General features: G+C 51.0%; 1 protein-coding gene across 4 annotated transcripts in view; it reads left to right on the top strand.

Moving 5' to 3' along the window:
* rcc1l (RCC1 like) overlaps window positions 1-24,693 on the top strand; it is an 81,709-nt gene that overhangs the window by 12,655 nt on the left and 44,361 nt on the right. For all 4 annotated transcript variants that reach the window (XR_011592322.1, XM_070874611.1, XM_070874613.1 and 1 more), the window contains exons 4-6: window positions 2,514-2,580; window positions 4,513-4,564; window positions 14,728-14,812. Coding sequence is in view for 3 of the 4 variants with exons in the window: in XM_070874611.1 (XP_070730712.1) it covers window positions 2,514-2,580; window positions 4,513-4,564; window positions 14,728-14,812 (204 nt within the window). In the remaining variant the exon portion in view is untranslated. The remainder of the gene's footprint in view (window positions 1-2,513; window positions 2,581-4,512; window positions 4,565-14,727; window positions 14,813-24,693) is intronic.

The raw sequence follows: 24,693 nt of genomic DNA, 5'->3' as shown, positions 1-24,693 counted from the left end.
TTCCGTGCTTTTTTAACAGCCTTAGCAACTTGTTCTGCCACCTGCCCCAGGTCTCTCTCTTCCTGCGCCCCCTTTAAAATTGTGGGGCCATTTAGTTTATACTGCCTCTCCTCATTCTTCCTACCAAAATGGATCACTTCACACTTCTCTGTGTTAAATTTCATCTGCCATGTGCCTGCCCATTTCACCAGTCTGTCTATACCTCCTGAAGTTTGCTATTATCCTCGTTGTTTACATTTCTGGGTTAGACTCTCAAGCCTGTTGTTTTGTAGCTTGTCCCTATCCCTGGGTTACTCTGTGTAAACGTTAGCTGTTTCCCAGTCTTCTTTTTGAATGATTCCTGAATGATTTTACCAGCCACTTCTTTAAGTTCCTGCTGCTGCAGCCTTTTTCGGAAAGGATCCATTGTGCTGATCTATGATCTGACATTTTCCTCCATTAAATACTGAAACCACAGTGCTGTCAGCCGTGGGAAGGATGTATTTATAGGGCTGAAGTAAGGTTATTGGTGTTGGGTTTTGCTGCAAAATTGTTTAAAAGCAGGGACTTTGTAAGGGACGTGCTTGTTTCAAAATTCACTGAGATGCTGAGGAAAGTTGCAGTTCAATGCTTGACAGACGTCTCTGACCCCGACACTTGCACAGGGCTCGATACCAGTCAAAGAGGTGGCTTTTAAAGATGGTCGTAATGGAGCAGAGGAAGTGGGAGAGAATTCCAGAGCTTAGGGTCCAGGCAGCTGAAAGCACAGCGCCAATGGCGGAGAGGGGAGGCAGGGTGGAGGTGGGGGGGAGATGAGGATAGGCCAGAGTCAGTGGAGTAGAGTTTAGGAGGGCGTGGGTGGGGAGTATTGTAAGGCTGGAGTAGATTATGGAGACGGGGAGGAGTGATGCCATGAAGGGATTTAAATATGCGAATGCTTCAAAGGTATTGTATCATTATTTATAATATGAGAGAGACTGAGTACTGGGAATTGCCAGGGGAGAGCTCCCATCACCCATCCTCGTCCCCTCCCCATCCCCCCCGTCCCCCTCCCCCACCCCCTCCTCGTCCCCTCCCCCACCGCCGATGAGAGAGACTGAGTACTTGGGAATTGCCAGGGGAGAGCTCTCCTTCACCCTTCCTGCCTCGTCCCATCCCATCCCCCCGTCCCCCTCCCCCACCCCCCTCCTCGTCCCCTCCCCCACCGCCGCCCCCTCCCTGCCGCCGCTCCCCGCCCCCTCCCTCCCCGTCCCCCTCCCCCCTCCCCCTCCCCTCCCCCCCTCCCCGTCCCCCTCCCCTCCCCCGTCCCTCCCCTCCCCGTCCCTCCCCTCCCGTCCCTTCCCCCTCCCGTCCCTTCCCCTCCCCCTCCCTCCCCTCCGCCCCGCCCGCCCCTCCCCCCCCCCCCCCGCCCCTCCCCCGCCCCCTCCCCTCCCCCCTCCCCCTCCCCCTCCCCCCTCCCCCTCCCCCCTCCCCTTCCCCCTCCCCCTCCCCCTCCCTCCCCATCCCCGTCCCCCTCCCCCCATCCCCATCCCCCTCCCCCCCATCCCCGCCCCCTCCCCCCATCCCCGCCCCCTCCCCCCCATCCCCGCCCCCCTCCCCCCATCCCCGTCCCTCCCCCCCATCCCCGTCCCATCCCCGTCCCTCCCCCCATCCCCGCCCCCTCCCCCCATCCCCGCCCCCTTCCCCCCATCCCTCGCCCCTCCCCCCCATCCCCCGCCCCTCCCCCCATCCCGCCCCTCCCCCCATCCCCGCCCCTCCCCCCCATCCCCGCCCCTCCCCCCATCCCCGTCCCCTCCCCCCATCCCCCGTCCCCTCCCCCCATCCCCGTCCCCTCCCCCCATCCCCGCCCCCGCCCCCCCATCCCCGTCCCCTCCCCCCATCCCCGACCCCTTCCCCCCATCCCCGCCCCCCCATCCCTGCCCCCTCCCCCCCATCCTGCCCCCTCCCCCCCATCCCCGCCCCCTCCCCCCCATCCCCGCCCCCTCCCCCCCATCCCCGCCCCCTCCCCCCCATCCCCGCCCCCTCCCCCCCATCCCCGCCCCCTCCCCCCCATCCCCGCCCCCTCCCCCCCATCCCCGCCCCCTCCCCCCATCCCCGCCCCCTCCCCCCATCCCCGCCCCCTCCCCCCATCCCCGCCCCCTCCCCCCCATCCCCGCCCCCTCCCCCGCCCCCTCCCCCCATCCCCGCCCCCTCCCCCCATCCCCGCCCCCTCCCCCCATCCCCGCCCCCTCCCCCATCCCCGCCCCCTCCCCCCATCCCCGCCCCCCATCCCCGCCCCCTCCCCCATCCCCGCCCCCTCCCCCCCATCCCCGCCCCCTCCCCCCCATCCCCGCCCCCTCCCCCCCATCCCCGCCCCCTCCCTCCCCCGATCCCTCTCCCTCCCCCACCCCCATCCCATCCCATCCCATCCCCCTCCCCTCCGCCATCCTCGGACACTCCTTTAGGGGAACGATTGTTACTCCTGCCACATGTTGGTGTTTTTCTGATGAAGTGTTGGTCGACTGCTGCTGGATCTGGTTTGTGTTTTGTTGCAGTTTTCAGTATGGGGAACAATGCCTATGGACAGTGTGGGAGGCGTATCGTGGATAGTGAAATTTACAGGTGAGCTGCCTTTTACCCCATCAGCCACATTCCACAGTTGGCTGCAGCTTAGTGCTGGTCAGCAGTTGAATGAGCTTAAACTATCAGCAGGAGTTAGGGGAGGTAGAGACTTATCACCGCTCCGGGTGTAAGAGAAGACGTCCAACAGAATCTTTGAATGCCTGCTTGTTACCGGGGCGCAGGGGTTACACGTGTGGAGACAGAGTTCAGAAGTTAGATTTTTCTGGAAGACATGAGAAGGGTAAAGGGCGACGTAATGCAGTGGTTCTGAAACTGGGCTCCTCGGACCCCGGGGCTTCCGCGAAGGCCTCCGGGGGGGGGGTCTGCAAAATGGTGACCAATTATTGTTTGGAGAAGACTGAAAAATTGCAGAGTGTAAAAGTGAACTAGTGAGGGTTGGGGAGGCGGCACCAGAGTGTTCACATTTGGGCTCCTTCCAATGACCTGATTGGTGTCTGTGGGAGGAGAGCAGAGGCTGACTGGCTTATCATCATAGGTGGTCCCTCGAATGAGGATGACTTGCTTCCACACCAAAAGGGATGAGTTCACAGATGTTTCAATGAAGGACCCGATGTTCCAGTCCTGAACTCCAGGGGTGGAAGATGCCTGTGCGTGGATTTTTTTAATGTGTGGTGACCGTTGCACATCAGCCATCACACGGGCTTGACAGAGCTAGGTCTTTATCCAGTGGCAAGGGTTAACCAGGACGACTGGAGACCTGCTCTGCTGCACGGACCTAGTGCACACATAGAAACATAGAAAATAGGTGCAGGAGTAGGCCATTCGGCCCTTCTAGCCTGCACCGCCATTCAATGAGTTCATGGCTGAACATTCAACTTCAGTACCCCATTCCTGCTTTCTCGCCATACCCCTTGATCCCCTAGTAGTAAGGACCTCATCTAACTCCTTTTTGAATATATTTAGTGAATTGGCCTCAACAACTTTCTGTGGTAGAGAATTCCACAGGTTCACCACTCTCTGGGTGAAGAAGTTCCTCCGCATCTCGGTCCTAAATGGCTTACCCCTTATCCTTAGACTGTGACCTCTGGTTCTGGACTTCCCCAACATTGGGAACATTCTTCCTGCATCTAACCTGTCTAACCCCGTCAGAATTTTAAATGTTTCTATGAGGTCCCCTCATTCTTCTGCACTCCAGTGAATACAAGCCCAGTTGATCCAGTCTTTCTTGATAGGTCAGTCCCGCCATCCCGGGAATCAGTCTGGTGAACCTTCGCTGCACTCCCTCAATAGCAAGAATGTCCTTCCTCAGGTTAGGAGACCAAAACTGTACACAATACTCCAGGTGTGGCCTCACCAATGCCCTGTACAACTGTAGCAACACCTCCCTGCCCCTGTACTCAAATCCCCTTGCAATGAAGGCCAACATGCCATTTGCTTTCTTAACCGCCTGCTGCACCTGCATGCCAACCTTCAATGACTGATGTACCATGACACCCAGGTCTCTTTGCACCTCCCCTTTTCCTAATCTGTCACCATTCAGATAATAGTCTGTCTCTCTGTTTTTACCACCAAAGTGGATAACCTCACATTTATAAACCTGGTAATGCTGCGAAGGGCGACTGAGAAATAGAAAAGTTTCGTCAGGAGTTAAATTTTAAAGTTCACCCAAGTTGCGAGTCACCATCGTTCCCCGTGTGTCTCCTGCTGGTTTCGTGCGGTCTGTTCGAAGGCTTTTATTTGTCGTGCAAACTTTTCCCGAAACAGTTGTGTGGGATAATCTTGGATCATTAATGTCCGCGAGTTGAAGCCGCCACGATGCCGAAACGAGCCGAGATCCTGTTACCGCGGCAGCACTAATTTTGTGACCCGGAAAGTTGTGGCAGAGTTGCGCGGTGGAGGGAGCAGGACTGTTGGAGACTCACGGCCCATCCATGTCATTTACTTACCATCTTATTGTTTCTTTTTAACCAGTGGCAGCCAAATTATTCACCGTATTGAAGAATTGGATAGCAGAGTTGTTGAGGTGAGGTCTGAAATCTTTGTTGTCCTCTTAATTTGATGAATGGTCCTATGTGACTATGAAAGAGCACAAGAAAAATGCCTCCAAACACTGATTAAAGATTGTCACAGTTTGTACCTGTCATGTCTAATTGGGATTTAACTTGGATGACAAGCACAAAATGGATGAAGCATTTTTGTCTTGGCAATGGTTCTTTTAATTCAGACACAAAACATAGGATTACGTGGGATATACGGCACAGAAACAGGCCACTTGCCCAACCAGTCCATGCCGGCGTTTATGCTCCACTCGAGCCTCCTCCCATCTTTCCTCATCTAAATCTATCAGCATAACCCTCTATTGTTGGGGGTATGATTAAGAAGTTTGCAGATTACACTAAAATAGGTTGAGACAAATGGGTATGATCTGATAGCCATTACAGAGACGTGGTTGCAAAGTGACCAGGACTGGGAATTAAATATCCAGGGGTATTTGACAATCCGGAAGGACAGACAGAAAGGAAAAGGAGGTGGGGTAGCTTTATTAATAAAAGATGGAATCACTGCAATAGTGAGAAACGATATATGCTCAAAGGATCAAGATGTTGAAACAATAAGGGGAAAAAGTCACTGGTGGGCGTAGTCTATAGCCCCTACCAGTAGCAACTCTGTTGGTCAGAGCATAAACCAGGAAATAGTGGGGGCTTGTAAAAAGGGAACAGCAATAATCATAACTGATTTTAACCTCCATATTGATTGGACAAATCAAATTGGTCAGGGTAGCCTTCAGGAAGAGTTCATTGAGTGCATAAGGGAAGGGTTTCTTGAGCAGTATGTAACGGAACCAACCAGGGGGCAGACTATCTTAGATCTGGTCCTGTGTAATGAGACAGGATTAATAAACAATCTCCTAGTAAAGGATCCCCTCGAAATGAGTGATCATAGCATGGTTGAATTTCAAATTCAGATGGAGGGTGAGAAAGTTGGATCTCTAACCAGCGTACTAAGCTTAAATAAAGGAGACTATGAAGGTATGAGGGCAGAGTTGGCTAAAGTGGACTGGGAAAACAGATTGAAGTGTGGGACAGTTGATGAACAGTGGTGTACATTTAAGGAGTATATTTCACAACTCTCAAGAAAAATATATTCCAGTGAGGAAGAAAGGCTGCAAGCGAAAAGAAAGCCATCCGTGGCTAACTACAGAAATAAAGGATGGTATCCGATTAAAAACAAGGGCATACAAAGTGGCCAAAACTAGTGGAAGGACAAAAGATTGGGAAACTTTTAAAAGCCAGCAAAGAATGACTAAAAAAATGATTAAGAAAGGGAAGATAGTCTATGAAAGTAAACTAGCACAAAATATAAAAACAGATAGTAAGAATTTTTATAGGTATATAAAAAGAAAAAGAGTGGCTAAAGTAAATGTTAATTCCTTAGAGGATGAGACTAGGGAATTAGTAATGGGGAACATGGAGATGGCAGAAACTCTAAACAAGTATTTTGTATCAGTTTTTACGGTAGAGGACACTAACAATATTCCAACAGTGGATAGTCAAGGGGCTATAAGGGGGGAAGGAACTTAACACAATCACTAAGGAGGTGGGACTAAAGGCAGATAAATCCCCTGGACCTGATGGCTTGCATCCTAGGGTCTTAAGAGAAGTAGCGGCAGGGATTGTGGATGCATTGGTTGTAATTTACCAAAATTCCCTGGATTCTGGGGAGGTCCCAGCAGATTGGAAAACTGCAAATGTAATGCCCTAATTCAAAAAGAAGCAGACAAAAAGCAGGAAACTATAGACCAGTTAGCCTAACATCTGTGGCTGGGAAAATGTTGGGAGTCCATTATTAAAGAAGTAGTAACAGGACATTTGGAAAAGCAAAATTTGGTCAGGCAAAGTCAGCATGGATTTATGAAGGGGAAGTCATGTTTGAAAAATTTGCTGGAATTTGGGGATGTAACGAACAAGTTGGATAAAGGGGAACCAGTGAATGTGGTGTATTTGGACTTCCAGAAGGCATTTGACAAGGTGCCACACAAAAGGTTACTGCACAAGATAAAAGTTCACGGGGTTGGGAGTAATATATTAGCATGGATAGAAGATTGGCTGACATGGTTGCCAATCAGTAACGAGTGGGGTGCCGCAGGGATCAGTGCTGGGACCCCAACTATTTACAATCTATATTAACGACTTGGAAGAGGGGATTGAGTGTAACGTAGCCAAGTTTGCTGACGATACAAAGATGGGAGGAAAAGCAATGTGTGAGGAAGACGCTAAGAGGCTGCAGGGTGACTTGGATAGGTTAGGTGAGTGGCCAAATACGTGGCAGATGCGGTATAATGTGGATAAATGTGAGGTTATCCACTTTGGTGGTGAAAAAAGGAGGGCTGATTATTATCTGAATGGTGACATTTGGTAAAGGGGGAGGTGCAACGAGACCTGGTTGTCATGGTACATCAGTCATTAAGGTTGGAATACAAATGGCATGTTGGCCTACATAGCGAGAGGATTTGAGTATAGGAGCAGGGAGGTCTTGCTGCAGTTGTACAGGGCCTCGGTAAGGCCACACCTTGAATATTATGTATAGTTTTGGTCTCCTAATCTGAGAAAGGACATTCTTGTTATTGAGGGACTGCAGCGAAGGTTCACCAGACTGATTCCCGGCATGACAGGACTGACATATGAAGAAAGACTGGAGTTTAGAAGAGTGAGAGGGGATCTCATAGAAACATATAAAATTCTGACGGGATTGGACAGGTTAGATGCAGGAAGAATGTCCCTTATGTTGGGGAAGTCCAGTACCAGGGGTCACAGTCTAAGGATAAGGGGTAAGCCATTTAGGACCGAGATGAGGAGAAACTTCTTCACTCAGAGTTGTGGGCATGTGGAATTCTCTACCACAGAAAGTTGTTGGGGCCAGTTCCTTACGGCTAAAGGGATATGGAGAGAAAGCAGGAATGGGGTATTGAAATGCATGATCAGCCGTGATCTTATTGAATGGTGGTGCAGGCTCGAAGGACCGACTGGCCTACTCCTGCATCTATTTTCTATGTTTCTATGTAAAAGGATAGTATGCAGGTACAGCAAGTGATCAGGAAGGCCAATGGAATCTTGGCCTTTATTGCAAAGGGGATGGAGTATAAAAGCAGGGAAGTCTTGCTACAGCTATATAAGGTATTGGTGAGGCCACACCTGGAATACTGCGTGCAGTTTTGGTTTCCATATTTACGAAATGATATACTTGCTTTGAAGGCAGTTCAGAGAAGGTTCACTAGGTTGATTCCGGAGATGAGGGGGTTGACTTATGAGGAAAGGTTGAGTAGGTTGGGCCGCTACTCATTGGAATTCAGAAGAATGAGAGGTGATCTTATAGAAACGTATAAAATTATGAGGGGGCTTGACAAGATGGATGCAGAGAGGATGTTTCCACTGGTGGGGGAGACTAGAACTAGAGGGCATGATCTTAGCATAAGGGGCCGCCCATTTAGAACTGAGATGAGGAGAAATTTCTTCTCTCAGAGGGTTGTGAATATGTGGAATTCGCTGCCTCAGAGAGCTGCGGAAGCTGGGACATTAAATAAATTTAAGACCGCAATAGATAGTTTCTTAAACGATAAGGGGTTATGGGGAGCGGGCAGGGAAGTGGAGCTGAGTCCATGATCAGATCAGCCATGATCTTATTGAATGGCAGAGCTGGCTCGAGGGGCCTTATGGCCTACTCCTGCTCCTATTTCTTATGTTCTTATAATGAAGAAGAAAGCTGCGGACTGCAGGAAGATATCAATGTACTGGTCAGGGTGGGCAGAACAGTGGCAAATGGAATTCAATCCGGATAAGTGTGCGGTAATGCATTTGGGGAAGTCTAACAAGGAAAGGGAATACACATTAAATGGTACGACACCGAAAAGTGTAGAGGAACAAAGGGACCTTAGGGTGCAGGTCCACAGATTCCTGAAGGTAGCAGGCCAGGTAGATAAGGTGGTTAAGAAGGCATATGGAATACTTGCCTTTATAAGTCGATGCATAGAATACAAGAGCAAGGAGGTTATGCTTGAACTGTATAAAACACTGGTTAGGCCGCAGCTGGAGTACTGTGTACAGTTCTGGTCACCACATTACAGGAAAGATGTGATTGCACTGGAAAGGGTGCAGAGGAGATTTACAAGAATGTTGCCTGGACTGGAGAATTTTGGCTATGAGGAAAGATTGGAGATGCTGGGTCTGTTTTCTTTGGAACAGAGGAGGCTGAGGGGAGATCTGACTGAGGTGTATAAAATTATGAGGGACCTGGATAGAATGGATAGGAAGGACCTGTTTCCCTTGGCAGAGAGGTCAACAACCAGTGGGCATTACATAGAAACATAGAAAATAGGTGCAGGAGTAGGCCATTCGGCCCTTCTAGCCTGCACCGCCATTCAATGAGTTCATGGCTGAACATGCAACTTCATTACCCCATTCCTGCTTTCTCACCATACCTCTTGATTCCCCTAGTAGTAAGGACTTCATCTAACTCCTTTTTGAATATATTTAGTGAATTGGCCTCAACAACTTTCTGTGGTAGAGAATTCCACAGGTTCACCACTCTCTGGGTGAAGAAATTCCTCCTCATCTCGGTCCTAAATGGCTTCCCCCTTATCCTTAGACTGTGTCCCCTGGTTCTGGACTTCCCCAACATTGGGAACATTCTTCCTGCATCTAACCTGTCTAACCCCGTCAGAATTTTAAACGTTTCTATGAGGTCCCCTCTCATTCTTCTGAACTCCAGTGAATACAAGCCCAGTTGATCCAGTCTTTCTTGATAGGTCAGTCCCGCCATCCCGGGAATCAGTCTGGTGAACCTTCGCTGCACTCCCTCAATAGCAAGAATGTCCTTCCTCAGGTTAGGAGACCAAAACTGTACACAATATTCCAGGTGTGGCCTCACCAAGGCCCTGTACAACTGTAGCAACACCTCCCTGCCCCTGTACTCAAATCCCCTCGCTATGAAGGCCAACATGCCATTTGCTTTCTTAACCGCCTGCTGTACCTGCATGCCAACCTTCAATGACTGATGTACCATGACACCCAGGTCTCTTTGCACCTCCCCTTTTCCTAATCTGTCACCATTCAGATAATAGTCTGTCTCTCTGTTTTTACCACCAAAGTGGATAACCTCACATTTATCCACATTATACTTCATTGATTTAAAGTAATTGGGGGGCGGTTTGGAGGAGATATGAGGGGAAATCTCTTTACCCAGAGGGGGGGGGGGGTGGTGGCGGTCTGGAACTCACTGCCTGAAAGGGTGGTAGAGGCAGAAACCCTCACCACATTTAAAAGATACTTGGATGTGCACTTAAAGTGCCGTAACCTACAGGGCTACAGACCAAGAGCTGGAAAGTGGGATTAGGCTGGATAGCTCTTGGTTGGCCGGCGCAGACACGATGGGCCGAAATGGACTCCTTCCGTGCTGTAAATTTCTATGATTCTATGATTCCCTTCTCCCTCATTTGCTTGTCTAGCCTTCCCTTAAATGCATCGCTACTATTCACTTCAACCACTCCTTGTTTTGCATTCTCACCACTTTTTGGGTGAATAATTTTCTTCTGAATTCCCTATTGGATTTCTTGGGTGACGATCTTATATTGATGGCCTCTAGTTATGCTCTTCCCCACAAGTGGAAACATTCTCTCTGTCTCCATTGTATCAAAACCTTTCATAATTTTAAAGACCTCTATTAGGTCACCCCTCAGCCTTCTTTTCTCAAGACAAAGGAGACCCAGCTTATTCATCGTTTCCTGCTAAGTATAACCTCGCATTTCTGGTATCATCCTTGTAAATCTTCTCTGCACCCTCTCCAGTGTCTCTATATCCTTTTTATAATATGGCGACCAAAACTGCACGCAGTGCTCCAAGTGTGGTCTAACCAAGGTTCCATACAGGTTTAGCATAACTTCCCTACTTTTCAATTCTATCCCTCTAGAAATAAACCCCAGTGCTTGGTTTGCTTTTTATGGCCTTGCTAACCTGTGTCGCTACTTTTAGTGATGTGTGTATTTGTATCCGAGATCCCTTTGTTCCTCTACCCCACCCAGACTCACACCCTCCCAGTAATAAGTGACCTTCCTATTCTTCCTACCAAAATATAATACCTCACATTTATCTGTGTTGTACTTCATTTGCCAATTATATGCCCACTCTTCAAGTTTATTAATATCCCCCTGTAATTTATTGCTGTCCTCCTCAGTATTGGCTATCCCCCAATTTGGTGTCATCCGCAGATTTAGAAATTGTGTTTTTGATTCCAAAGTCTAAATCATTAATAGAAATTGTGAACAACAGTGGTCCCAGCACTGATCCTTGTGGAACACCACTACCCACCTTCTGCCACTCTGAACAGTTACCATAGAATCATAGAAGTTTACAGCACGGAAGGAGGCCATTTCGGCCCATCGTGTCCACACCAGCCAACAAGAGGCTATCCAGCCTTATCCCACTTTCCAGCTCTAGGTCCATAGCCCTGCAGGTTACAGCACTTCAAGTGCACATCCAAGTAATTTTTAAATGTGGTGAGGGTTTCTGCCTCTACCACCCTTTCAGTGAGTTCCACACCCCCACAACCCTCGGGATGAAAAAAATTTCCCCTCAAATCCCCTCTAAACCTTCTACCAATTACTTTAAATTTATGCCCCCTGGTTGTTGACCCCTTTGCTAAGGCTATATCTAGGCCTCTCATAATTTTATATACCTCAATGAGGTCTCCCCTCAGCCTCCTCTGTTCCAAGGAAAACAAACCCAGCCTATCCAATCTTTCCTCATAGCTAAGATTCTCCACTCCCAGCAACATCCTCGTAAATCTCCTCTGTACCCTCTCCAGTGCAATCACATCCTTCCTATAATGCGGTGACCAGAACTGTACGCAGTACTCTAGCTGTGGTCTAACTAGTGTTTTATACAGTTCAAGCATAATCTCCCTGCTCTTGTATTTTATGCCTCGGCTAATAAAGGCAAGCATTCTGTATGCCTTCTTAACCACCTTATCTACCTGACCTGCTACCTTCAGGGATCTGTGGACATGCACTCCAAGGCCCCTTTGTTCCTCTACACTTCTCAGTGTTCTACTATTTAATCCGTATTCCCTTTCCTTGTTAGCCCTCCCCAAATGCATTACTTCTATGGATTGTATTCCATTTGCCACTGTTCTGCCCACCTAACCAGTTGATTGATATCTTCCTGCAGTCGATTTTTGTATCATCTGCAAACTTCTTAATCTTACCCCCTATATTCAAGTCTAGATCATTGATGTATACCACAGAAAGCAAGGGACCTAGTACTGAGCCCTGCGGAACCCTACTGGAAACAGACTTCCAGTCACAAAAACACCCGTTGACTATTACCCTTAGCTTCCTGCCGCTGAGCCAATTTACCCTGGATCCCATGGGCTTTTACTTTTGTGACCAGTCTGCCATGTGGGACTTTATCAAAAGCCTTGCTAAAATCCATATACACTGCATCTTACGCACTGCCCTCATCGACACTCCTCAAAAAAGTCAGTCAAGTTAGTCAGACACGACCTTCCTTTTACAAATCCGTGCTGAATGTCCTTGATTAATCCATGTCTTTCTAAATGAAGATTTATCCTGTCTTTAAGAATTCTTTCCAATAGTTTTCCCACCACCGAGGTTAGGCTGACTGGCCTATAATTACTCAGTCTATCCATTTCTCCCTTCTTAAAGAAAGGTACCACATTGGCAGTCCTCCAGTCCTCTGGCACCACACCTAAAGCCAGAGAGGATTGGAAAATAATGGTCAAAGCCTCTGCTATTTCCTCTTTTGCTGCGCTTAACCACCTGGGACACATTTAATCTGGGCCTGGGGACTTATCCACTTTCAAAGCTGCTAAATCCCTTAATACCTCCTCTCATTATGTTTATTTCATCTAATATTTCACACACCTCCTCCTCGATAGCAGTGTCTGCATCGCCCCTCTCTTTTGTGAAAACAGATGCAAAGTATTCATTAAGAACCACACCCAGATCTTCTGCCTCCACACACAAATTACCCTCATGGACTCCAATAGGCTCTACCCTTTCTTTAGTTATCCTCTTGCTCTTAATATATTTATAAAACATCTTTGGGTTTTCCTTGATTTACTTGCCAAGAATGCATATTAAAGTCACCCATGATAACTGCTGCACCTTTATTGCATGCACCCCTAATTTCCTGTTTGATGCCCTCCCCAACATCACTACTACTATTTGGTGGCCTGTACACAACTCCCACTAGCGTTTTCTGCCCCTTGGTATTCCGCAGCTCCACCCATATCGATTCCACATCATCCAAGCTAATGTCTTTCCTTACAATTGCCTTAATTTCCTCTTTAACCAGCAACGCCACCCCACCTCCTTTTCCTTTCTGTCTATCTTTCCTAAATGTTGAATACCCCTGGATGTTGAGTTCCCAGCCTTGGTCACCCTGGCGACATGTCTCCGTGATGCCAACCACATCGTATCCGTTAACTGCTATCTGCACAGTTAATTTGTCCACCTTATTCCGAATACTCCTTGCATTGAGGCACAGAGCCTTCAGGCTTGCCTTTTTAACACACTTAGACCCTTTAGAATTCTGCTGCAAAGTGGCCCTTTTTGTTTTTTGCCTTGGGTTTCTCTGCCCTCCACTTTTACTCATCTCCTTTCTGTCTTTTGCTTCTGTCTCCATTTTATTTCCTTCTGTCTCCCTGCATTGGTTCCCATCCCCCTGCCATATTAGTTTAACTCCTCCCCAACAGCACTGGCAAACACTCCTCCTAGGACATTGGTTCTGGTCCTGCCTAGGTGCAAACCATCCGGTTTGTACTGGTCCCACCTCCCCAGAACCGATTCCAATGTCCCAGGAATTTGAATCCCTCTCTGCTGCACCACTCCTCAAGCCACGTATTCATCTGAGCTATCCTGCGATTCCTACTCTGACAGTTTCTTAAACGATAAGGGAATAAGGGCTTATGGGGAGCGGGCAGGGAAGTGGAGCTGAGTCCATGATCAGATCAGCCATGATCTTATTAAATGGTGGTGCAGGCTTGAGGTGCTGTATGGCCTACTCCTGTTCCTATTTCTTATGTTGTTTCTCTGAGCTGGAGAGTCTAGAACTAGGAGATATAGTCTCAGGATAAGGGGTCGGCCATTTAAGACATTAGATGAGGAGGAATGTTTTCACTCAGGGTTGTGAATCTTTGGAATTCTCTGCCCCAGGGGGCTGTGGAGTATATTCAAGGCTGAGATCAATAGATTTTTGAACACGAAGGGAATCAAGGGATATGGGGATATGGCAGGAAGGTGGAGTTGAGGTAGAAGATCAGCTATTATCTTATTGAATGGCAGAGCAGGCTCGAGGGGCTGAATGACCTACTCCTGCTCCTAATTCTCATCTTACCAGCAGTTCTCTGGTGGCATTGCTCATGGTGAACCCTCTGCCTGGGAAACCTTTTCCTCTCGTGCTCTGTCCCTCCAATATGGTCTCTCTCTCCCTGCAGCTTTCCTTCTCTCTGGGCCTGAAATGTGTCTCCCTATGCCAATCTCAGCAGTGTTTCAAGGAGCAGGGCACGGGAGAGGCAGTGTGTGAATGGCCTGTGTATCTGAGGGAGCAGGGCACAGGAGGGGCAGTGGGTGAATGGCCCAGGTATCAGGGCACGGGGAGGCCCGTGTATTTGAGGGAGGAGGGAATAGGAGGGGGCTGTGGGTGAATTAAAAAAAAATTCATTCAAGGGATATGGGCATCGCTGGCAAGGCCAGGATTTATAAACTGAGATAATAAGGTCTGCTGTTAGTCATGAAGTACCTGTTGAGTGACAGCAGCCAAAGAAAGGTTTTCTGTTCATTATCCTGGGCATGCTGTCAGAACCGTATCTAGATGTCAGATTCAGTGAAGATACAGCCTGCCATTGGGAGCTGAGAATCACCAGCAAGAGCAGCGAAAATATCTGCAGTAAGAAGGCAAAAAAATCTAAAAATGGAACACACCCGACTACCAGGTAAAAGTACAAAAATAACAAGTCCTTCAGATATTATGAAATGAAAAACATTATTTCCCATTCTTTAAATATTCTGATTATACAGAATGACTATATTGAAGTTCCGGTGTAGAAGGGTGAGCACTGTTTCTACAGTTTGAAAGCCATTCACACCATCAATGTGCTGTCTGTGATTTACAGGTTAAATGTGGACAGGATCACAGCCTCTTCAGAACAGAGAAGGGCGAGATCTACGCCTGTGGGTGGGGAGCTGACGGCCAGACAGGTGAGGGTGTCTGATGACCCAGAGTTTGAAGCTCTCCTCAGTTCCACTGCAACTGTATCTTTCAGGCTTCAGCTCAGCAACTTGTGATAGTTGTATATAACAAAGTATCAAATCCAGACATTTATTTATTTACTTACCTACAGAACTCTGAAGGTGGCAGGACATGTTGAGAAGGCGGTTCAAAAAAACATGAGGGATCCTGGGCTTTATAAATAGAGGAATAGAATACAAAAACAAGGGAGTTATGGTAAATCTTTATAAAACACTGATTAGGCTCCTGCTGGACTATTTTGCCCAATTCTGGGCATCACACTTTAGAAAGGATGTCAAGGCCTTGGCGGGGGTGCAGACAAGATTTACTAGAATGTTTGCAGAGATGAGTTATGTGAAGAGACTGGAGAAGCTGAGGTGGTTCTCCTGAGAGCAGACAAGATTAAGCGGGGCTGTTAATGGAGGTGTCCTGCTTCCACTGGCAGAAGGGCCATCAGCGGTGGTCACAGATTGAAGGTAATTGGCAAAAGGTGAAATGAAGATATGTTTTTATGCATCGAGTTGTTGTGATCGGGAATGCACTGCCTGAAAGGGTGGTGGAAGCAGATTGAATAGTAACTTTCAAAAAGATTTGGATAAATATTTGAAGGGGAGAAAATTGCAGGGCTATGGGGAAAGAGCGGGCTAATGCGATGGATACGTTTTCTGAGAACCAGCACAGGCACAATGGGTCGAATTGCCACCTCCTGTGCAGGCCACCTTCCCAACCACGAGGAATGCTAACTCCATGTTCAGCAAGAAATTTGGGAAATTCCTTCCGAAGCCCTAAGCTTCAGGTGCCTGGTGACCGATATGTTAGGAGTAGTATCCAACTCCTTCCCGTAGTATCTAACTCCTCCCCATTTCAGAACATTGGGCCGGCCTCACACTTCAAAACAATATGCTGCTCACCTCCTCCCCGTAGCATCTAACTCCTCCCCGTAGTATCCAACTCCCCTCCCCGTAGTATCCAACTCCCCCCCGTAGTATCCAACTCCCCCCCGTAGTATCCAACTCCCCCCCGTAGTATCCAACTCCCCCCCCCCCCCCCCGTAGTATCCAACTCCCCCCCCCCCCGTAGTATCCAACTCCCCCCCCCGTAGTATCCAACTCCCCCCCCATAGTATCCAACTCCCCCCCCCCCGTAGTATCCAACTCCCCCCCCCCCGTAGTATCCAACTCCCCCCCCCCGGTAGTATCCAACTCCCCCCCCCCCCGTAGTATCCAACTCCCCCCCCCCCGTAGTTTCCAACTCCCCCCCCCCCGTAGTATCCAACTCCCCCCCGTAGTATCCAACTCCCCCCCCCCCCCGTAGTATCCAACTCCCCCCCCGTAGTATCCAACTCCCCCCCTCCCCCCCCCCCGTAGTATCCAACTCCCCCCCGTAGTATCCAACTCCCCCCCCCCCCCCGTAGTATCCAACTCCTCCCCCCCCCCCGTAGTATCCAACTCCGCCCCGTAGTATCCAACTACCCCCCCCCCCCCCCCCGTAGTATCTAACTCCTCCCCGTAGTATCTAATTCCTCCCTGTAGTATCTAACTCCTCCCCAAAGTATCTAACTCCCCGCCGTAGTATCCAACACCCCCGCTCCCGTCGTATCTAACTCCCCCCCCGTAGTATCCAACTCCCCCCGCGTAGTATCTAACACCTCCCCGTAGTATCCAACTCCTCCCCGTAGTATCCAACTCCTCCCCCTAGTATCCAACTCCTACTGGTACTATCTAACTCCTCCCCGCAGTATCCAACTCCTCCCCGTAGTATGCAACTCCCTCCCGTTGTATCCAACTCCCCTCCGTGTTATCTAACTCCTCCCCGTGGTATCTAACTCCTCCCCGGAGTATCCAACTCCTCCTCGTAGTATCCAACTCCTCCCGTAGTATCCAACTCCCCCCCCCGTACTATCCAACTCCCCACCCGTAGTTTCCAACTCCCCCCCCGTACTATCCAACTCCCCCCCCCGTACTATCCAACTCCCCACCCGTAGTATCCAACTCCTCCCCGTAGTATCCAACTCCTCCCCGTAGTATCCAACTCCTCCCGTAGTATCCAACTCCCCCCCCCGTACTATCCAACTCCCCACCCGTAGTATCCAACTCCTCCCTGTAGTATCCAACTCCCCCCCGTACTATCCAACTCCCCACCCGTAGTTTCCAACTCCCCCCCCGTACTATCCAACTCCCCCCCCCGTACTATCCAACTCCTCCCCGTAGTATCCAACTCCCCACCCGTAGTATCCAACTCCTCCCCATAGTATCCAACTCCTCCCCGTAGTATCTAATTCCTCCCGGTAGTATCCAACTCCTCCCGGTAGTATCCAACTCCTCCCGGTAGTATCCAACTCCTCCCCGTAATCTAACTCCTCCCCGTAGTATCCAACTCCTCCTCGTGGTAACCAACTCCCCCCCTTAGTATCCAACTCCCCCCGTAGTATCCAACTCCCCCCGTAGTATCTAAATCTTCCCCATAGTATCCAACTCCCCCCCGTAGTATACAACTCCCCCATCATAGTATCCAACTCCTCCCCATAGTATCCAACTCCTCCCCATAGTATCCAACTCCTCCCCGTAGTATCTAATTCCTCCCGGTAGTATCCAACTCCTCCCCGTAGTATCCAACTCCTCCCCGTAGTATCCAACTCCTCCCCGTAGTATCCAACTCCCCACCGTAGTATCCAACTCCTCCCGGTAGTATCCAACTCCTCCCGGTAGTATCCAACTCCTCCCGGTAGTATCCAACTCCTCCCGGTAGTATCCAACTCCTCCCGGTAGTATCCAACTCCTCCCCGTAGTATCCAACTCCTCCCCGTAGTATCCAACTCCTCCCCGTAGTATCCAACTCCTCCCCGTAGTATCCAACTCCTCCCCGCAGTATCCAACTCCTCCCCGCAGTATCCAACTCCTCCCTGTAGTATCCAACTCCTCCCCGTAGTATCCAACTGCTCCCCGGAGTATCCAACTCCCCCCCTGTAGTATCCAACTCCTCCCCCCGTCGTATCCATCTCCTCCACGTAGTATCCAACTCCTCCCCGTAGTATCCAACTCCTCCTGTAGTATCCAGCGCCCCCCCGTACTATCGAATTCCCCTCCGTAGTATCCAACTCCTCCCCGTAGTATCCAACTCCTCCCCGTCGTATCTAACTCCTCCCGGTAGTATCCAACTCCTCCCCGTAGTATGCAACTCCTCCCCGTAGTATCCAACTCCTCCCCGTAGTATCCAACGCCCCCCCGTACTATCGAATTCCCCTCCGTAGTATCCAACTCCTCCCCGTACTATCCAACTCCTCCTCCGTACTATCCAACTCCTCCTCCGTAGTATCCAACTCCTCCCCGTAGTATCCAACTCCTCCCCGTAGTATCCAACTCCTCCCCGTAGTATCCAACTCCTCCCCGTAGTATCCAACTCCTCCCCGTAGTATCCAACTCCTCCCTGTAGTATCCAACTCCTCCCTGTAGTATCCAACTCCTCCCTGTAGTATCCAACTCCTCCCCGTAGTATCCAACTCCTCCCCGCAGTATCCAACTGCTCCCCGGAGTATCCAACTCCCCCCCTGTAGTATCCAACTCCTCCCCCCGTCGTATCCATCTCCTCCACGTAGTATCCAACTCCTCCCCGTAGTATCCAACTCCTCCCGTAGTATCCAGCGCCCCCCCGTACTATCGAATTCCCCTCCGTAGTATCCAACTCCTCCCCGTAGTATCCAACTCCTCCCCGTAGTATGCAACTCCTCCCGGTAGTATCCAACTCCTCCCCGTAGTATGCAACTCCTCCCCGTAGTATCCAACTCCTCCCCGTAGTATCCAACGCCCCCCCGTACTATCGAATTCCCCTCCGTAGTATCCAACTCCTCCCCGTACTATCCAACTCCTCCTCCGTACTATCCAACTCCTCCTCCGTAGTATCCAACTCCTCCCCGTAGTATCCAACTCCTCCCCGTAGTATCCAACTCCTCCCCGTAGTATCCAACTCCTCCCCGTAGTATGGAACTCCTCCCCGTAGTATGGAACTCCTCCCCGTAGTATGGAACTCCTCCCCGTAGTATGGAACTCCTCCCCGTAGTATGGAACTCCTCCCCGTAGTATGGAACTCCTCCCCGTAGTATGGAACTCCTCCCCGTAGTATGGAACTCCTCCCCGTAGTATGGAACTCCTCCCCGCAGTATGGAACTCCTCCCCGTAGTATGGAACTCCTCCCCGTAGTATCCAACTCCTCCCCGTCGTATCCAACTCCTCCCCCTGGTATCCAACTCCCCCCCCCGTGGTATCTAACTCCTCCGTGTAGTATCCAACAACTCCCCGTCGTATCCAACTCCTCCCCGTCGTATCCAACTCCTCCCCGTCGTGTCCAACTCCTCCCCGTAGTGTCCAACTCCTCCCGTAGCATCCAACTCCCCCCTGTACTATCCAACTCCCCACCCGTAGTTTCCAACTCCTCCCCGTAGTATCCAACTCCTCCCGTAGTATCCAACTCCCCCCCCCGTACTATCCAACTCCCCACCCGTAGTATCCAACTCCTCTCCGTAGTATCCAACTCCACTCCGTACTATCCAACTCCCCACCCGTAGTATCCAACTCCTCCCCATAGTATCCAACTCACCACCCGAAGTATCCAACTCCTCCCCGTGGTATCCAACTCCTCCCGTAGTATCCAACTCCCCCCGTACTATCCAACTTCTCACCCGTACTATCCAACTTCTCACCCGTAGTATCCAACTCCTCCCCGTAGTATCCAACTCCTCCCCGTATTATCCAACTCCTCCCCGTAGTATCCAACTCCTCGCCGTAGTATCTAACTCCTTCTCGTAGTATCCAACTCCTCCCCGTAATCTAACTCCTTCTCGTAGTATCCAACTCCTCCCCGTCATATCCAACTCATCCTCATCGTATCCAACTCCTCCCCGTAGTATCCTACTCCTCCCCGTATTATCTAACTCCTCCCCGTAGTATCCAACTCCTCCCCATAGTATCCAACTCCGCCCCGTATTATCCAACTCCTCCCCGTAGTATCCAACTCCGCCCCGTAGTATCCAACTCCTCCCCGTAGTATCCAACTCCTCCCCGTATTATCCAACTCCTCCCCGTAGTATCCAACTCCTCCCCGTAGTATCCAACTCCTCCCCGTAGTATCCAACTCCTCCCCGTAGTATCCAACTCCTCCCCGTAGTATCCAACTCCTCCCCGTAGTATCCAACTCCTCCCCGTAGTATCCAACTCCTCCCCGTAGTATCCAACTCCTCCCGGTAGTATCTAACTCCCCCCCGTAGTATCTAACTCCTCCCCGTAGTATCCAACTCCCCCCCGTAGTATCCAACTCCCCCATCGTAGCATCCAACTTCTCCCCATAGTATCTAACTTCCCCCCCCCTCCCCCGTTGTATCTAACTCCTCCACGTAGTATCCAACTTCTCCCCATTATATCCAACTCCCCCCCCCCCCCCCGTAGTATCCAACTCCTCCCCGTAGTATCCAACTCCTCCCCGTAGTATCCAACTCCTCCCCGTAGTATCCAACTCCTCCCCGTAGTATCCAACTCCTCCCCGTATTATCCAACTCATCCCCGTAGTATCCAACTCATCCCCGTAGTATCCAACTCATCCCCGTAGTATCCAACTCATCCCCGTCGTATCCAACTCCTCCCCGTCGTATCCAACTCCTCCCCGTCGTATCCAACTCCTCCCCGTAGTATCCAACTCCTCCCCGTAGTATCCAACTCCTCCCCGAAGTATCCAACTCCTCCCCGTAGTATCCAACTCCTCCCCGTAGTATCCAACTCCTCCCCGTAGTATCCAACTCCTCCCCGTAGTATCCAACTCCTCCCCGCAGTATCCAACTCCTCCCCGTAGTATCCAACTCCTCCCGGAGTATCCAACTCCCCCCCGTACTATCCAACTCCCCACCTGCAGTATCCAACTCCTCCCCGTAGTATCCAACTCCCCCCCATACTATCCAACTCCCCACCCGAAGTATCCAACTCCTCCCCGTAGTATCCAACTCCTCCCGGAGTATCCAACTCCCCCCCCGTACTATCCAACTCCCCACCCGTAGTATCCAACTCCTCCCCGTAGTATCCAACTCCCCCCCCGTACTATCCAACTCCCCACCCGAAGTATCCAACTCCTCCCCGTCGTATCCAACTCCCCCCCGTCGTATCCAACTCCTCCCCGTAGTATCCAACTCCCCCCCGTAGTATTTAACTCCCCCCCGTACTATCCAACTCCCCACCCGTAGTATCCAACTCCTCCCCGTAGTATCCAACTCCTCCCGTAGTATCCAACTCCCCCCCGTACTATCCAACTCCCCACCCGAAGTATCCAACTCCTCCCCGTAGTATCTAACTCCTCCCGGTAGTATCCAAATCCTCCCGGTAGTATCCAACTCCTCCCCGTAGTATCCAACTCCTCCCCGTAGTATCCAACTCCTCCCCGTCGTATTCAACTCATCCCCGTGTTATCCAACCCCTCCCCGTAGTATCCAACTCCTCCCCGTGGTATCTAACTCCTCCCCGTGGTATCAAACTCCTCCCCGTAATCTAACTCCTCCCTGTAGTATTGAACTCCTCCCCGTAGTATTCAACTCCTCCCCGTAGTATTCAACTCCTCCCCGTAGTATTCAACTCCTCCCCGTAGTATCCAACTCCCCACCCGTACTATCCAACTCCCCACCCGTAGTATCCAACTCCTCCCCGTATTATCCAACTCCTCCCCGTAGTATCCAACTCCTCCCCGTATTATCCAACTCCTCCCCGTAGTATCCAACTCCTCCCCGTAGTATCCAACTCCTCCCCGTAGTATCCAACTCCTCCCCGTAGTATCCAACTCCTCCCCGTAGTATCCAACTCCTCCCCGTAGTATCCAACTCCTCCCCGTAGTATCTAACTCCCCCCCGTAGTATCTAACTCCTCCCCGTAGTATCTAAATCCCCCCCGTAGTATCCAACTCCCCCATCGTAGCATCCAACTTCTCCCCATAGTATCTAACTCCCCCCCCCTCCCCCGTTGTATCTAACTCCTCCACGTAGTATCCAACTTCTCCCCATTATATCCAACTCCCCCCCCCCCCCCCCCCCGTAGTATCCAACTCCTCCCCGTAGTATCCAACTCCTCCCCGTAGTATCCAACTCCTCCCCGTATTATCCAACTCATCCCCGTAGTATCCAACTCATCTCCGTAGTATCCAACTCATCCCCGTCGTATCCAACTCCTCCCCGTCGTATCCAACTCCTCCCCGTCGTATCCAACTCCTCCCCGTCGTATCCAACTCCTCCCCGTCGTATCCAACTCCTCCCCGTCGTATCCAACTCCTCCCCGTAGTATCCAACTCCTCCCCGAAGTATCCAACTCCTCCCCGTAGTATCCAACTCCTCCCCGTAGTATCCAACTCCTCCCCGCAGTATCCAACTCCTCCCCGTAGTATCCAACTCCTCCCGGAGTATCCAACTCCCCCCCGTACTATCCAACTCCCCACCTGCAGTATCCAACTCCTCCCCGTCGTATCCAACTCCCCCCCGTCGTATCCAACTCCTCCCCGTAGTATCCAACTCCTCCCCGTAGTATTCAACTCCCCCCCGTACTATCCAACTCCCCACCCGTAGTATCCAACTCCTCCCCGTAGTATCCAACTCCTCCCGTAGTATCCAACTCCCCCCCCGTACTATCCAACTCCCCACCCGAAGTATCCAACTCCTCCCCGTAGTATCTAACTCCTCCCGGTAGTATCCAAATCCTCCCGGTAGTATCCAACTCCTCCCCGTAGTATCCAACTCCTCCCCGTAGTATCCAACTCCTCCCCGTAGTATCCAACTCCTCCCCGTCGTATTCAACTCCTCCCCGTGTTATCCAACCCCTCCCCGTAGTATCCAACTCCTCCCCGTGGTATCTAACTCCTCCCCGTGGTATCTAACTCCTCCCCGTGGTATCTAACTCCTCCCCGTAATCTAACTCCTCCCTGTAGTATTGAACTCCTCGCCGTAGTATTCAACTCCTCCCCGTAGTATTCAACTCCTCCCCGTAGTATTCAACTCCTCCCCGTAGTATCCAACTCCCCACCCGTAGTATCCAACTCCCCACCCGTAGTATCCAACTCCCCACCCGTACTATCCAACTCCCCACCCGTAGTATCCAACTCCCCACCCGTAGTATCCAACTCCTCCCCGTAGTATCCAACTCCTCCCCGTAGTATCCAACTCCTCCCCGTAGTATCCAACTCCTCCCCGTAGTATCCAACTCCCCACCCGTAATATCCAACTCCCCACCCGTAGTATCCAACTCCTCCCCGTAGTATCCAACTCCTCCCCGTAGTATCCAACTCCTCCCGTAGTATCCAACTCCCCACCCCGTACTATCCAACTCCCCACCCGTAGTATCCAACTCCTCCCTGTAGTATCCAACTCCCCCCCCCCCCCCGTACTATCCAACTCCCCACCCGTAGTATCCAACTCCACCCCGTAGTATCCAACTCCTCCCCGTAGTATCCAACTCCCCACCCGTAGTATCCAACTCCCCACCCGTAGTATCCAACTCCCCACCCGTAGTATCCAACTCCTCTCCGTAGTATCCAATTCCTCTCCGTAGTATCCAACTCCTCCCGGTCGTATCCAACTCCTCCCCGTAGTATCCAACTCCTCCCCGTAGTATCCAACTCCTCCCCGAAGTATCCAACTCCTCCCCGTAGTATCCAACTCCTCCCCGCAGTATCTAACTCCTCCCCGCAGTAGCCAACTCCTCCCCGTAGTATCCAACTCCTCGTCGTAGTATCCAACTGCTCCCCGGAGTATCCAACTCCCCCCCCGTAGTATCCAACTCCCCCCCCCCGTAGTATCCAACTCCCCCGCCCCGTCGTATCCAACTCCTCCCCGTCGTATCCAACTCCTCCCCGTCGTATCCAACTCCTCCACGTAGTATCCAACTCCTCCCGTACTATCCAACTCCCCCCCGTACTATCCAACTCCCCACCCGTAGTATCCAACTCCTCCCCGTAGTATCCAACTCCTCCCCGTAGTATCCAACTCCTCCCCGTAGTATCCAACTCCTCCCCGTAGTATCCAACTCCTCCCCGTAGTATCCAACTCCTCCCCGTAATATCCAACTCTTCCCCGTAGTATCCAACTCCTCCCCGTAGTATCCAACTCCTCCCCGTAGTATGCAACTCCCTCCCGTCGTATCCAACTCCCCTCCGTGGTATCTAACTCCTCCCCGTGGTATCCAACTCCTCCTCGTAGTATCCAACTCCTCCCCGTAGTATCCAACTCCTCCCAGTAGTTTCCAGCTCCCTTCCATAGTATCCAACTCCCCCCGCAGTATCTAACTCCTCCCCGTAGTATCTAACTCCTCCCCGTAGTATCTAACTCCTCCCCGTATTATCAAACTCCTCCCAGTAGTATCCAACTCCTCCCCGTAGTATCTAACTCCCCCCCCCCCCGTGGTAACCAACTCCCCCCGTTAGTATCCAACTCCCCCCGTAGTATCTAACTCCCCCCGTAGTATCTAAATCTTCCCCATAGTATCCAACTCCCCCACGTAGTATACAAATCCCCCATCGTAGTATCCAACTACTCCCGGTAGTATCCAACTCCTCCCCGTAGTATCCAACTCCTCCCCGTAGTATCCAACTCCTCCCTGTAGTATCCAACTCCTCCCTGTAGTATCCAACTCCTCCCCGTAGTATCCAACTCCTCCCCGCAGTATCCAACTCCTCCCTGTAGTATCCAACTCCTCCCCGTAGTATCCAACTCCTCCCCGCAGTATCCAACTGCTCCCCGGAGTATCCAACTCCCCCCCCTGTAGTATCCAACTCCCCACCCGTAGTTTCCAACTCCCCCCCCGTACTATCCAACTCCCCCCCCCGTACTATCCAACTC

This window comes from Pristiophorus japonicus, unplaced genomic scaffold (assembly GCF_044704955.1).
Source record: "Pristiophorus japonicus isolate sPriJap1 unplaced genomic scaffold, sPriJap1.hap1 HAP1_SCAFFOLD_907, whole genome shotgun sequence".
Taxonomy (NCBI): Eukaryota; Metazoa; Chordata; class Chondrichthyes; family Pristiophoridae; genus Pristiophorus; species Pristiophorus japonicus.
Note: the sequence above shows the minus strand (reverse complement) of the source record. Positions and strands in the feature narration are given on the sequence as shown.